The following is a 14,323-nucleotide window of genomic DNA, read 5'->3' on the forward strand; positions in this document are numbered from 1 at the left end:
GGCAGGTGACATCCAGCATGAGGCATTATATGGAGGGGAGGTGACATCCTGCATGGGGCATTATATGGGGGGGAGTGACATCCTGCATGGGGCATTATATGAGGGGGAGTGACATCCTGCATGAGGCATTATATGGGGGGGTGACATCCTGCATGGGGCATTATATGGGGGGGAGGTGACATCCTGCATGGGGCATTATATGGGGGGAGAGGTGACATCCTGAATGGGGCATTATATGGGGGGAGAGGTGACATCCTGAATGGGGCATTATATGGGGGGGAGGTGACATCCTGCATGGGGCATTATATAGGGGGGAGTGACATCCTGCATGGGGCATTATATGGGGGGGTTACATCCTGCATGAGCCATTATATGGGGGGGGAGGTGACATCCTGCATGAGGCATTATATGGGGGGAGGTGACAGCCTGCATGGGGCATTATATGGGGGGAGAGGTGACATCCTGCATGGGGCATTATATGAGGGGTGACATCCTGCATGGGGCATTATATGGGGGGTGACATCCTGCATGGGGCACAAATTTGGGGGGTGACATCCTGCATGGGGCATTACATGGGGGGGGTGACATCCTGCATGGGGCATTATATGGGGGGTGACATCCTGCATGGGGCATTATATGGGGGGGAGGTGACATCCTGCATGGCGCATTATATGGGGGGGGTGACATCCTGCATGGGGCATTATATGAGGGGGAGGTGACATCCTGCATGGGGCATTATATGAGGGGGAGTGACATCCAGCATGAGGCATTATATGGGGGGGTGACATCCTGCATGGGGCATTATATGGGGGGAGAGGTGACATCCTGCATGGGGCATTATATGGAGGGAGAGGTGACATCCTGAATGGGGCATTATATGGGGGAGAGGTGACATCCTGCATGGGGCATTATATAGGGGGGAGGTGACATCCTGCATGGGACATTATATAGGGGGGAGTGACATCCTGCATGGGGCATTATATGGGGGGGAGGTGACATCCTGCATGGGGCATTATATAGGGGGGAGTGACATCCTGCATGGGGCATTATATGGGACATGGGGGGGTGACATCCTGCATGGGGCATTACATGGGGGGAGAGATGACATCCTGCATGGGGCATTATATGGTGGGGGAGTGACATCCTGCATGGTGCATTATATGGGGGGGTAAGTGACATCCTGCATGGGGCATTATATGGGGGGGGGTGACATCCTGCATGGGGCATTATATGGGGGGGAGTGACATCCTGCATGGGGCATTATATGGGGGGGTAAGTGACATCCTGCATGGGGCATTATATGGGGGGGGGGAGATGATGTGACATCCTGCATGGGGCATTATATATGGGGGGAGTGACATCCTGCATGGGGCATTATATGGGGGGAGGTCACATCCTGCATGGGGCATTATATGGGGAGAGAGGTGACATCCTGCATGGGGCATTATATGGGGGGGAGGTGACATCCTGCATGGGGCATTATATGGGGGGTAGTGACATCCAGCATGGGGCATTGTATGGGGGGGGGGTTGACATCCTGCATGGGGCATTATAAGGGGGGGGGTGACATCCTGCATGGGGCATTGTAAGGGGGGGGTGACATCCTGCATGGGGCATTGTATGGGGGGGGGAGGTGACATCCTGCCTGGGGCATTATATGGGGGGGGGGGGACAGCCAGCATGAGGCATTATGTGGAGGGGGGAAACAGCCTGCATGGGGCATTATATGGGGGGGGGGACAGCCTGCATGAGGCATTATGTGTGTGTGGGGGGAAACAGCCTGCATGAGGCATTATGTGTGGGGTGGAACGGCCTGCATGGGGCATTATATGGGGGGGGGGGGGGGACAGCCTGCATGAGGCATTATGTGTGTGGGGGGGAAACAGCCTGCATGGGGCATTATATTGGGGGGAAGTGACATCCTGCATAGGGCATTATATGGGGGGGGAGAGGTGATATAATGCATGGGGCATTATGGGGGGGGGGACAGCCTGCATGAGGCATTATGTGTGTGTATGGGGGAAAAACAGCCTGCATGGGGCATTATGTGGGGGAGGGGAACAGCCGGCATGGGGCATTATGTGGGGGAGGGGAACAGCCGGCATGGGGCATTATGTGGGGGAGGGGAACAGCCTGCATGGGGCATTATGTGTGGGGGGAGAACAGCCTGCATGGGGCAATATGCGGCGGAGAGAAGAGCCTGCATGGGGCATTATGTGGGGGGGGACAGCCCGCATGGGGCATTTTGTGGGGGCCATTAGTCCGTATGGAGCGTTATATGGGGCCCATAATACTGTATGGAAAACTTTGTGGGGCCCATTATACTGTATGGAGGACTTTGTGGGGCCCATTATACTGTATGAAGGACTATGTGGGGCCATTATACTGTATGAAGGACTATGTGGGGCCATTATACTGTATGGAGGACTATGTGGGGCCATTATTCTGTATGGAGGACTATGTGGGTCCCATTATACTGTATGGAGGACTATGTGGGGCCATTATACTGTATGAAGGACTATGTGGGGCCCATTATACAGTATGGAGCACTATGTGGGCCCATTATTCTGTATGGAGGACTATGTGGGGCCCATTATACTGTATGGAGCACTATGTGGGGCCCATTATTCTGTATGGAGGACTATGTGGGGACCATTATACTGTATGGAGGTCTATGTGGGCCTATTATACTGTATGGAGGACTATGTGGGGCCATTATACTGTATGGAGGACTATGTGGGGACCATTATACTGTATGGAGGTCTATGTGGGGCCCATTATACTGTATGGAGGACTATGTGGGGCCATTATAGTGTATGGAGGACTATGTGGGGCCCATTATACTGTATGGAGGACTATGTGGGGCCCATTATACTGTATGGAGGACTATGGGGTGCCCATTATTCTGTATGGAGGACTATGTGGGGACCATTATACTGTATGGAGGTCTATGTGGGGCCCATTATACTGTATGGAGGACTATGTGGGCCCATTATACTGTATGGAGAACTATGTGGGCCCATTATACTGTATGGAGCACTATGTGGGGCCCATTATTCTGTATGGAGGACTATTTGGGGCCCATTATTCTGTATGGAGGACTATGTGGGGACCATTATACTGCATGGAGGTCTATGTGGGGCCATTATACTGTATGGAGGACTATGTGGGGCCCATTATTCTGTATGGAGGACTATGTGGGGCCATTATACTGTATGGAGGACTATGTGGGGACCATTATACTGTATGGAGGTCTATGTGGTGCCCATAATACTGTATGGAGGACTATTTGGGGCCCATTATTCCGTATGGAGGACTATGTGGGGCCATTATACTGTATGGAGGACTATGTGGGGCCCATTATTCTGTATGGAGGACTATGTGGGGCCATTATACTGTATGGAGGACTATGTGGTGCCCATAATACTGTATAGAGGACTATGTGGGGCCCATTATTCTGTAAGGAGGACTTTGTGGGGCCCATTATTCTGTAAGGAGGACTATACTGTCTGGTCTGCACTGTGCGCTGCGAGGATTCGCCGGTTTCTGAGCTATTGTGAAATTTATAATAGATATCGCTCATGTAATATAAGAAGTGAAATCTTCGGTATTGTAGAATATATATATATTTCTCTGCCATATCAGTGCACCATGAATCGTGGTATGTGTTAAAGGGGCCCAGTGAGACTCTTTCACCCGGGGTCCATGAAAACCTGGAGCCGGCCCTGTCGCTGCTCTTGGCGCCTGTGACTTTAACATAAATCCATTTATACTGGTGAATATGCAAACAGGAAGAGTGCATGAACACTAGCGCCACCTACTGGAAGCAGCAGTCCTAACAGTCAGTAGAGGCAGAATGCTGCAATGTGCCATGGGTCCAGATCTGTTTCACCCTCCATGCTGATGGTCTCTCATTTCCCCGTGGCCCAGGAATGGTTCAGTGTCAGAAGCAGCACATTTCTTGTTAAAGTACAGAACGCATCCCCCATCACGTGCGCGGCTGTGATCAGTGCCGAGCGCTCCCCCGGCGTCACATAAACAACGTTCAGAGTGATCAACGCCGTACGCAAACGATTAAAAACATCCTCCGTGTCCCCGCACCGGGGGGCGCCGTCACCGGGATAATGATGCTGACCTTTCCTGCGCCGGGGCTGAAGAACTCATCTCCATGATTAAAGAGCCATATTTATGCACGAGGAGCGGGGAATTAACGGATGAAAAGCGAGGCTGATGGGACGCTCCGCCGCGACGCTCCGCATGTAATGTGCTCATGACACGGACAATCAGGCTGACAGCCGCGGAGAGCGACGGCTTAGAGTCAGCGTCCCCAGACTCAGAGGCTTCATCCAGCCCCGTCCTGCTCCATCCTCACTATATACTCTATATACTCTGTATACGGCATCGCTCATATATTATATGGGGCAGGGGCTCAGCACCACCATCACCGCTGCATCTATTCCAGGTCCATCTGGGGCCGCCGCATCCATCACAGCTCCACTAGGAGGCACCATCCCTCGCAGATCAACTGAGCACAACTCTACTGGCATCTCCACCTCTCTCATCTCCACCTCTCTCATCGCCACCTCTCTCATCGCCACCACTGGCATCTCCACCTCTCTCATCTCCACCTCTCTCATCGCCACCACTGGCATCTCCACCTCTCTCATCGCCACCTCTCGCATCGCCACCTCTCGCATCGCCACCTCTCGCATCGCCACCTCTCGCATCGCCACCTCTCGCATCGCCACCTCTCGCATCGCCACCTCTCGCATCGCCACCTCTCTCATCTCCACCTCTCTCATCTCCACCTCTCTCATCTCCACCTCTCTCATCGCCACCTCTCGCAACTCCATCTTTAACTACACCTTTCACTGCTCCATCTCTCGCAGCTCCATCTCTCATAGCTCCATCTCTCACAGTACCACCTCCCCAGCTGCACTTTTTGCAGCTCCATCACTCACACTGCCACCTCTTGCAGCTCCATCTTTCACTGCTCCATCTCTTGCAGTGCCATCTCTCGCAGCATCACTTGCAGCTCCATCTCTCGCAGTGCCGCATCTCACAGCGCCATCACTTGCAGCTCCATCTCTCGCAGTGCCACCTGTCACAGCACCATCACTATCAGCACCACCTCTCACAGTACTATCTCTCGCAGCACCATCACTTGCAGCTCCATCTCTCGCAGCGCCATTACTTGCAGCTCCACCTCTCACAGCACCATCACTATCAGCACCACCTCTCACAGCGCTATCACTCGCAGTGCTACCTCTCACAACTCCACCTCTCACAGAGCCATCATTATCAGTGCCATCTCTCACAGCACCACCTCTCACAGCGCTATCACTCACAGCACCACCTCTCATAGTATCATCTCTCACAGTGCCACCTCTCACAGCGCCATCACTCGCAGCACCAGCTCTCACAGCTCCACCTCTCACAGTGCCATCACTTGCAGCGCTACCTCTCACAGCGCCATCACTCGCAGCGCCATCACTTGCAGCGCTACCTCTCACAGCGCCATCACTCGCAGCGCTACCTCTCACAGCGCCATCACTCGCAGCGCCAGCTCTCACAGCTCCACCTCTCACAGCGTCATCACTTGCAGCGCTACCTCTCACAGCGCCATCACTTGCAGTGCCATCTCTCACAGCGCCATCACTTGCAATGCCACCTCTCACAGCGCCATCACTCGCAGCGACAGCTCTCACAGCTCCACCTCTCACAGAGCCATCACTTGCAGCGCTACCTCTCACAGCGCCATCACTTGCAGTGCCACCTCTCACAGCGCCATCACTTGCAGTGCCACCTCTCACAGCGCCATCACTTGCAGCGCCAGCTCTCACAGCGCCATCACTTGCAGTGCCACCTCTCACAGCGCCATCACTTGCAGTGCCACCTCTCACAGCGCCATCACTTGCAGTGCCACCTCTCACAGCGCCATTACTTGCAGTGCCACCTCTCACAGCGCCATCACTTGCAGCTCCACCTCTCACAGCACTATCACTCACAGCGCTACCTCTCACAGCGCCATCATTAACAGCGCCACCTCTCACAGCACCACCTCTCACAGCGCCATCATTATCAGCTCCACCTCTCACAGCAGCACCTCTCACAGTGCCACCTCTCACAGCGCCATCACTTGCAGCGCCACCTCTCACAGCTCCACCTCTCACAGCGCCATCACTTGCAGTGCCACCTCTCACAGCGCCATCACTTGCAGCTCCACCTCTCACAGCACTATCACTCACAGCGCTACCTCTCACAGCGCCACCTCTCACAGCGCCACCTCTCACAGCGCCATCATTATCAGCTCCACCTCTCACAGCACCACCTCTCACAGCGCCATCACTTGCAGCGCCCTCTCACAGCTCCACCTCTCACAGCGCCATCACTCGCAGCGCCAGCTCTCACAGCTCCACCTCTCACAGCGTCATCACTCGCAGCGTTACCTCTCACAGCGCCATCACTTGTAGTGCAAACTCTCACAGCGCCATCACTTGTAGTGCAAACTCTCACAGCGCCATCACTTGTAGTGCAAACTCTCACAGCGCCATCACTTGTAGTGCAAACTCTCACAGCGCCATCACTTGCAGTGCCACCTCTCACAGCGCTATCACTCACAGCACCACCTCTCATAGTATCATCTCTCACAGTGCCACCTCTCACAGCGCCATCACTCGCAGCACCACCTCTCACAGCGCCATCACTTGCAGTGTTACCTCTCACAGCGCCATCACTTGCAGCTCCACCTCTTACAGAGCTATCACTCGCAGCGCTACCTCTCACAACTCCACCTGTCACAGTACTATCACTCACAGCGCTACCTCTCACAGCACCACCTCTCACAGTGCCATCATTATCAGCTCCACCTCTCACAGCACACCTCTCACAGTGCCACCTCTCAGAGCGCCATCACTTGCAGTGCCACCTCTCACAGCTCCACCTCTCACAGCGCCACCTCTCACAGCGCCAGCACTCACAGCGCCAGCACTCGCAGCTCCACCTCTCACAGTGCCATCACTTGCAGTGCCACCTCTCACAGCGCCATCACTCGCAGTGCCACCTCTCACAGCGCCATCACTCGCAGTGCCACCTCTCACAGCGCCATCACTCGCAGTGCCACCTCTCAAAGCCATCACTTGCAGTGCCACCTCTCACAGCGCCATCACTTGCAGTGCTACTTCTCACAGCGCCATCACTTGCAGTGCCACCTCTCACAGCGCCATAACTCGTAGCGCCACCTCTCACAGCGCCATCTTGCTCCATTGAATCTTGTAAAATTTCATTTACTTTAGATATTTCATTATGTGGAAAACGTGTGAGATGGAGTGGAGTGCGGATGTGTGGATGCAGCCAATGCCGCCTGCTGACATGTGTTAGTGGCTGTGGCCCCTCGATTGCAGCAGCCCCGATGTGCAGTAAACGTGCAGCGAGCAGTCATCATCTGCCTGGCTGCAGTCTATTAGCGGTATTAAGAGTACAGACATTAATTGTAGCCGCAGCGTATCACATAATGACGGCGTGCAGCGTGCCAGATGGAGCGCACAACAATGTGCTGGAAACTTGGAGGCTTCGTCTTCCGTAATGGATGACGAGTAACACGGATGGATGAGAACTCTCATCAGTTCTGGGGATGATTCATTTTTATCAGCTTGTTCAGGAATGACAGCGCACAACCTGCGCACATTGCACTCAGCGTTTCCTGGAGGAGCTGCGGCTGACGACACGAGATGTCAGATACAATCTGACCCTGCACCTCACATGAGGCCATGGCCGACAGCAGACCCCAATCAGGAGCAATCACAGTGACCTTGGGAGACAAGACAAAATGGCAGACATTATAATGAGAGCTGGCGGGTAAAGCTGGCACAGCGACCTTATAATGGATGGTGGCATGTACAGCACTTCTATGGACACCCCTTATAGGAACATCTGGTGCCTAAATAATAGGTTAGTACGGCGATTTAAAAATCATTTTCCGGGCAAAAAACAAAATGGTGCATCCTGATCCCAGGCAGGGAACCTTCTGTAGGGTGTAGTACCAGGTCTGGGTACATGCAGATACCATGAAAAAGGGCAACTTCCCGCAAGACTGGGGAAAAATGACAGCAGGTCCCATCCCCCGCTGCTCCTGTGCCAAAGTTTCTCCATTTTCCCGTCGGTCTCCATTTGATGACATCCAATTGCTGCAACCAATCACTGCAACAGCGGTGACCTCCATGATGCCAACCCGTCAGAGCCCAGTGGCACGGGCGGCAGCAGTGCGGGCGCAGCAGGGGATTGGTAAGTTATTCTGGTATTTTACACCATCGCAGGCTGGTTTTTATAATATTTGGACATGCACTTTATGGGTTTCTCCAGGACGATGTCTCTGACGGCTTCACCTCCACACGTACCTGCCGCAGGTGTCCTGATCTGTCCTAAACATTATCATTCTGAGAGCCGCCGAGGGCGCACGTGTCCCGGCACTGAGGACGTGGCGTCACCCCTCGATACAGGAGTGAGTGGCGCCAGACGAACCCTTTAATCTACACTGAATCGTTCGCGGTTTTTTAGTCCAATCAGGATTCTTGTAAAACCAGAATCCTGGGACCGAGCGGAGGAATCAAGTCCAAAAATCCCAACTACTTCCCAACCCGGCACCCTTAGGGCCAGGCCTTGCCGCCCTGAGGAACCGGCGGCATCTCTAGGCTTTGGGGTCGTGTGCCGTTATAGTCGCTGCACAACTAAGAAGGAAATATAAGGCGTCTCCTACCCGAGGTTCTCGGTGCCGCGAGGATTTCCCGGACAGTTTCTCATCATCCAGCTCGCATTGCTCAAGGAGATCCAAGATGTCTTCTTCCTGCACAACACAAAGGGGAACATTTCACAGAACTGTGCGGCACAAAGCGTCAATCCCCAAATATCCGCTCACGTGCCCCTCTCATAAGTCACGGGGGCTCCAGAAGAGGAGCAAGCAGGAAAAGGACAATATGAAATTTATTGAAAGGGCGATACACAATAAGAATATAGATTATGTCACAATGTGAGTGCGGGTCTGACTAATGGACCCCACTATTGCCCAGAGCGAAGACCACCGCTGCTCAGCTTCCAAAGTACGACCACTATCAGCCACGACTTGTTTATCCCATATACGTGCAAATAGGTGGGATTCCTCCTCTAGGACCCCACCTGCTTGGTGAATGGGTGTCCAGGAGAGGATGGTGCGGTGGTCACATGAATGCAGAGTCCAGCTCACCGGGTAGAAAGGGATCCGGGCGCCCCCCTATTCCCAGGATTGGATGGAACAACCATTGCCCCTCCGGCCCATCAGCGCCTCTTACATCTATCTCCGCATTGCAGTCACTGCGTTCTAATATTCAGCTGGGACCCCCACCAGTAAGCCGGATAAAGGGGCGCATCCAATCACATGGATGAGCCCCTCCATTGTGCCAGTCTCCCCCAGAGGTTGAGACCCCCAGATAACACACTGATGGCCCCCAAAGGATAATTCCAGGAGCAACTTTATTCTTTTCCATCGTTATACACATTAGTCGGTTTTTTTTTCCATAAAGTGACACAAAACAATAAATTTTATAAGCCAAATCCTGTTTTCCCCTCGCAGCGAGTGATCTCGAATTCTGTGTGGACTCCTCATCAAAGCGGCGACATCTGATCAGCCGTAATGAATAATCCTCTGAGTAAAGATGGAAGCCAAGACTCTCCTATGATTAAAGGACTGAAGGGGAAAATGCACCAGAAAATATCACTCCCGCGTCAGCGTCCTCGGGTCATTAACATTTTATTCAGGAGTTTCTTCTGTTTTCCAATGTGACAACCACTAATGGCCTCAATGCTGCTCTCACCAGGGCTGTCAGAGCGCTCGTCCAGACTCCTGCGGGGTCAATCCGACCTCCATGTGATCAATATTCCCCCTGACAGCGCTCTGCCGCTATGAGCAGGTGCAAATGCAGACCGTGCAAACTCACCCAGGGAGAGGACAGAATACGGACCGGGACAAGACAGAATACGGACCGGGACAAGACAGAATACGGACCGGGACAGGACAGAATACGGACCGGGACAAGACAGAATACGGACCGGGACAAGACAGAATACGGACCGGGACAAGACAGAATACGGACCGGGACAAGACAGAATACGGACCGGGACAAGACAGAATACGGACCGGGACAAGACAGAATACGGACCGGGACAAGACAGAATACGGACCGGGACAGGACAGAATACGGACCGGGACAGGACAGAATACGGACCGGGACAGGACAGAATACGGACCGGGACAGGACAGAATATGGACCGGGACAGGACAGAATACGGACCGGGACAAGACATATGTGAAGACCCGGGGTCTTCCGTGGGTGCAATACCACTCAAACAACACAGGGTGAGGGTAAAACAGTGTGGCAATACTTTATTGAACCACAAAGCGGACAATAAACACAGAACAGTCCCAGCAAATACCCAAGATGGTACAACATTACACAGTCTCACCCTTCCTTCTCCGCCAGCCTGGGAATAGAACAGCTGCGACTCTGGAGACTTCCAGGGCCGACTACCTCAACCAGTGGCCCCCGGCTTCTGGCGGGCCCCCACAGAGAGGAGGTGGCGGCAAGCTTAGGAAGCCGACATTCCATTGAGGTACAAGACCAGGAGACCCGAGGGTCCAAATCTGGCCTCTCTGAGAGTTTCCATGGGGCCAGATGATCGGCGGGTCCCACTCTGGCTTCTCCGAATGTCTCCGTGGGTTGCAGGCAACCGGTGGGTCCCTCCTGGCAACCCCAAACAACATATCCATGGGGACAGGTGACTTCATCGCCCAACCTGGGTCTCCCCAAAATGTATCCATATCTCTCTGATGGTCAATGGAGCAGATCTGAATCTTTCCAGTCAGGGCCGTACCCTTAGACTAGAATCATGTAGAATACAAATCTGTGTCTCTTTAGGTAATGTCATGCACTCCATCTGCTGTCCTGAAGGATGTCTCTCATTCTCCTTGTAAAGTCTTTCTGATGCTCCTCGATTCTGCTTGCAGCACTACAGACATCCCTGTTTAAAAATCTCTCTGCTACAGAAGCACATGTCCTTTTTAAGGACACATCCACAGGTCAATGGTCATTAGTCACAGGTAGGAGGTAAAGGTGCAGGGCTCAGCTATCATTGTTTGAGCTAATCTATTTACATAGTTGGCATCACAGGGGCTGTTGTAAATAATCCTCTAGTTGACTTTTAGTACAATTGGTCATTAACATACTAAACATGATTGTTTCCAAAGAAATAGAATTCAACATTCAGGGTTATACAAATACTGGTCTGTTCTTATTGACCAGATACAAATGCACAAAGATAATAGAGTATTTCTCTTGGATTAACAAATCTAAATGTTTGGCTTATTAAAATTTTAGGTTGTATCGTCACAACAGAATATGGACCGGGACAGGACAGAATACGGACCGGGACAGAATACGGACCAGGACAGAATACGGACCAGGACAGAATACGGACCAGGACAGAATACGGACCAGGACAGAATACGGACCAGGACAGAATACGGACCAGGACAGAATACGGACCAGGACAGAATACGGGCCAGGACAGAATACGGGCCAGGACAGAATACGGACCGGGACAGGACAGAATACGGACCGGGACAAGACAGAATACGGACCGGGACAAGACAGAATACGGACCGGGACAAGACAGAATACGGACCGGGACAAGACAGAATACGGACCGGGACAAGACAGAATACGGACCGGGACAAGACAGAATACGGACCGGGACAAGACAGAATACGGACCGGGACAAGACAGAATACGGACCGGGACAAGACAGAATACGGACCGGGACAAGACAGAATACGGACCGGGACAAGACAGAATACGGACCGGGACAAGACAGAATACGGACCGGGACAAGACAGAATACGGACCGGGACAAGACAGAATACGGACCGGGACAAGACAGAATACGGACCGGGACAAGACAGAATACGGACCGGGACAGGACAGAATACGGACCGGGACAGGACAGAATACGGACCGGGACAGGACAGAATACGGACCGGGACAGGACAGAATACGGACCGGGACAGGACAGAATACGGACCGGGACAGGACAGAATACGGACCGGGACAGGACAGAATACGGACCGGGACAGGACAGAATACGGACCGGGACAGGACAGAATACGGACCGGGACAGGACAGAATACGGACCGGGACAGGACAGAATACGGACCGGGACAAGACATATGTGAAGACCCGGGGTCTTCCGTGGGTGCAATACCACTCAAACAACACAGGGTGAGGGTAAAACAGTGTGGCAATACTTTATTGAACCACAAAGCGGACAATAAACACAGAACAGTCCCAGCAAATACCCAAGATGGTACAACATTACACAGTCTCACCCTTCCTTCTCCGCCAGCCTGGGAATAGAACAGCTGCGACTCTGGAGACTTCCAGGGCCGACTACCTCAACCAGTGGCCCCCGGCTTCTGGCGGGCCCCCACAGAGAGGAGGTGGCGGCAAGCTTAGGAAGCCGACATTCCATTGAGGTACAAGACCAGGAGACCCGAGGGTCCAAATCTGGCCTCTCTGAGAGTTTCCATGGGGCCAGATGATCGGCGGGTCCCACTCTGGCTTCTCCGAATGTCTCCGTGGGTTGCAGGCAACCGGTGGGTCCCTCCTGGCAACCCCAAACAACATATCCATGGGGACAGGTGACTTCATCGCCCAACCTGGGTCTCCCCAAAATGTATCCATATCTCTCTGATGGTCAATGGAGCAGATCTGAATCTTTCCAGTCAGGGCCGTACCCTTAGACTAGAATCATGTAGAATACAAATCTGTGTCTCTTTAGGTAATGTCATGCAATCCATCTGCTGTCCTGAAGGATGTCTCTCATTCTCCTTGTAAAGTCTTTCTGATGCTCCTCGATTCTGCTTGCAGCACTACAGACATCCCTGTTTAAAAATCTCTCTGCTACAGAAGCACATGTCCTTTTTAAGGACACATCCACAGGTCAATGGTCATTAGTCACAGGTAGGAGGTAAAGGTGCAGGGCTCAGCTATCATTGTTTGAGCTAATCTATTTACATAGTTGGCATCACAGGGGCTGTTGTAAATAATCCTCTAGCTGACTTTTAGTACAATTGGTCATTAACATACTAAACATGATTGTTTCCAAAGAAATAGAATTCAACATTCAGGGTTATACAAATACTGGTCTGTTCTTATTGACCAGATACAAATGCACAAAGATAATAGAGTATTTCTCTTGGATTAACAAATCTAAATGTTTGGCTTATTAAAATTTTAGGTTGTATCGTCACAACAGAATATGGACCGGGACAGGACAGAATACGGACCAGGACAGAATACGGACCAGGACAGAATACGGACCAGGACAGAATACGGACCAGGACAGAATACGGACCAGGACAGAATACGGGCCAGGACAGAATACGGGCCAGGACAGAATACGGGCCAGGACAGAATACGGGCCAGGACAGAATACGGGCCAGGACAGAATACGGGCCAGGACAGAATACGGGCCAGGACAGAATACGGGCCAGGACAGAATACGGACCAGGACAGAATACGGACCAGGACAGAATACGGACCAGGACAGAATACGGACCAGGACAGAATACGGACCAGGACAGAATACGGACCAGGACAGAATACGGACCAGGACAGAATACGGACCAGGACAGAATACGGACCAGGACAGAATACGGACCAGGACAGAATACGGACCAGGACAGAATACAGACCAGGACAGAATACGGACCAGGACAGAATACGGACCAGGACAGAATACGGACCAGGACAGAATACGGACCAGGACAGAATACGGACCAGGACAGAATACGGACCAGGACAGAATACGGACCAGGACAGAATACGGACCAGGACAGAATACGGACCAGGACAGAATACGGACCAGGACAGAATACGGACCAGGACAGAATACGGACCAGGACAGAATACAGACCAGGACAGAATACAGACCAGGACAGAATACAGACCAGGACAGAATACAGACCAGGACAGAATACAGACCAGGACAGAATACAGACCAGGACAGAATACAGACCAGGACAGAATACAGACCAGGACAGAATACAGACAGGACAGAATACGGACCAGGACAGAATACGGACCAGGACGACACTTCCTCAATGATATTTTTTCATCCCACAAATGGAATATTATAACTAAAGGAATTGTCCAGCCTAAGGAGAAACATTACTGGGGGCATGGATGGGGAGGAAAATCGGACATATTTGTCTGCGTCTCCCCTGCGGATCCAGCGC

General features: G+C 52.5%; 1 protein-coding gene across 12 annotated transcripts in view; it reads right to left on the reverse strand.

Annotated features, from left to right (window-relative positions):
- Positions 1–14,323, reverse strand: part of TTLL7 (tubulin tyrosine ligase like 7) — a 202,691-nt gene that overhangs the window by 62,217 nt on the left and 126,151 nt on the right. For all 12 annotated transcript variants that reach the window (XM_073643985.1, XM_073643984.1, XM_073643982.1 and 9 more), the window contains one exon: positions 8,756–8,842. In XM_073643985.1, the coding sequence (XP_073500086.1) occupies positions 8,756–8,842 (87 nt within the window). The remainder of the gene's footprint in view (positions 1–8,755; positions 8,843–14,323) is intronic.

The sequence above is a fragment of the Phyllobates terribilis genome, unplaced genomic scaffold (genome assembly GCF_046119375.1).
Source record: "Phyllobates terribilis strain yellow unplaced genomic scaffold, ASM4611937v1 Scaffold_8__6_contigs__length_399053987, whole genome shotgun sequence".
Lineage (NCBI taxonomy): Eukaryota > Metazoa > Chordata > Amphibia > Anura > Dendrobatidae > Phyllobates > Phyllobates terribilis.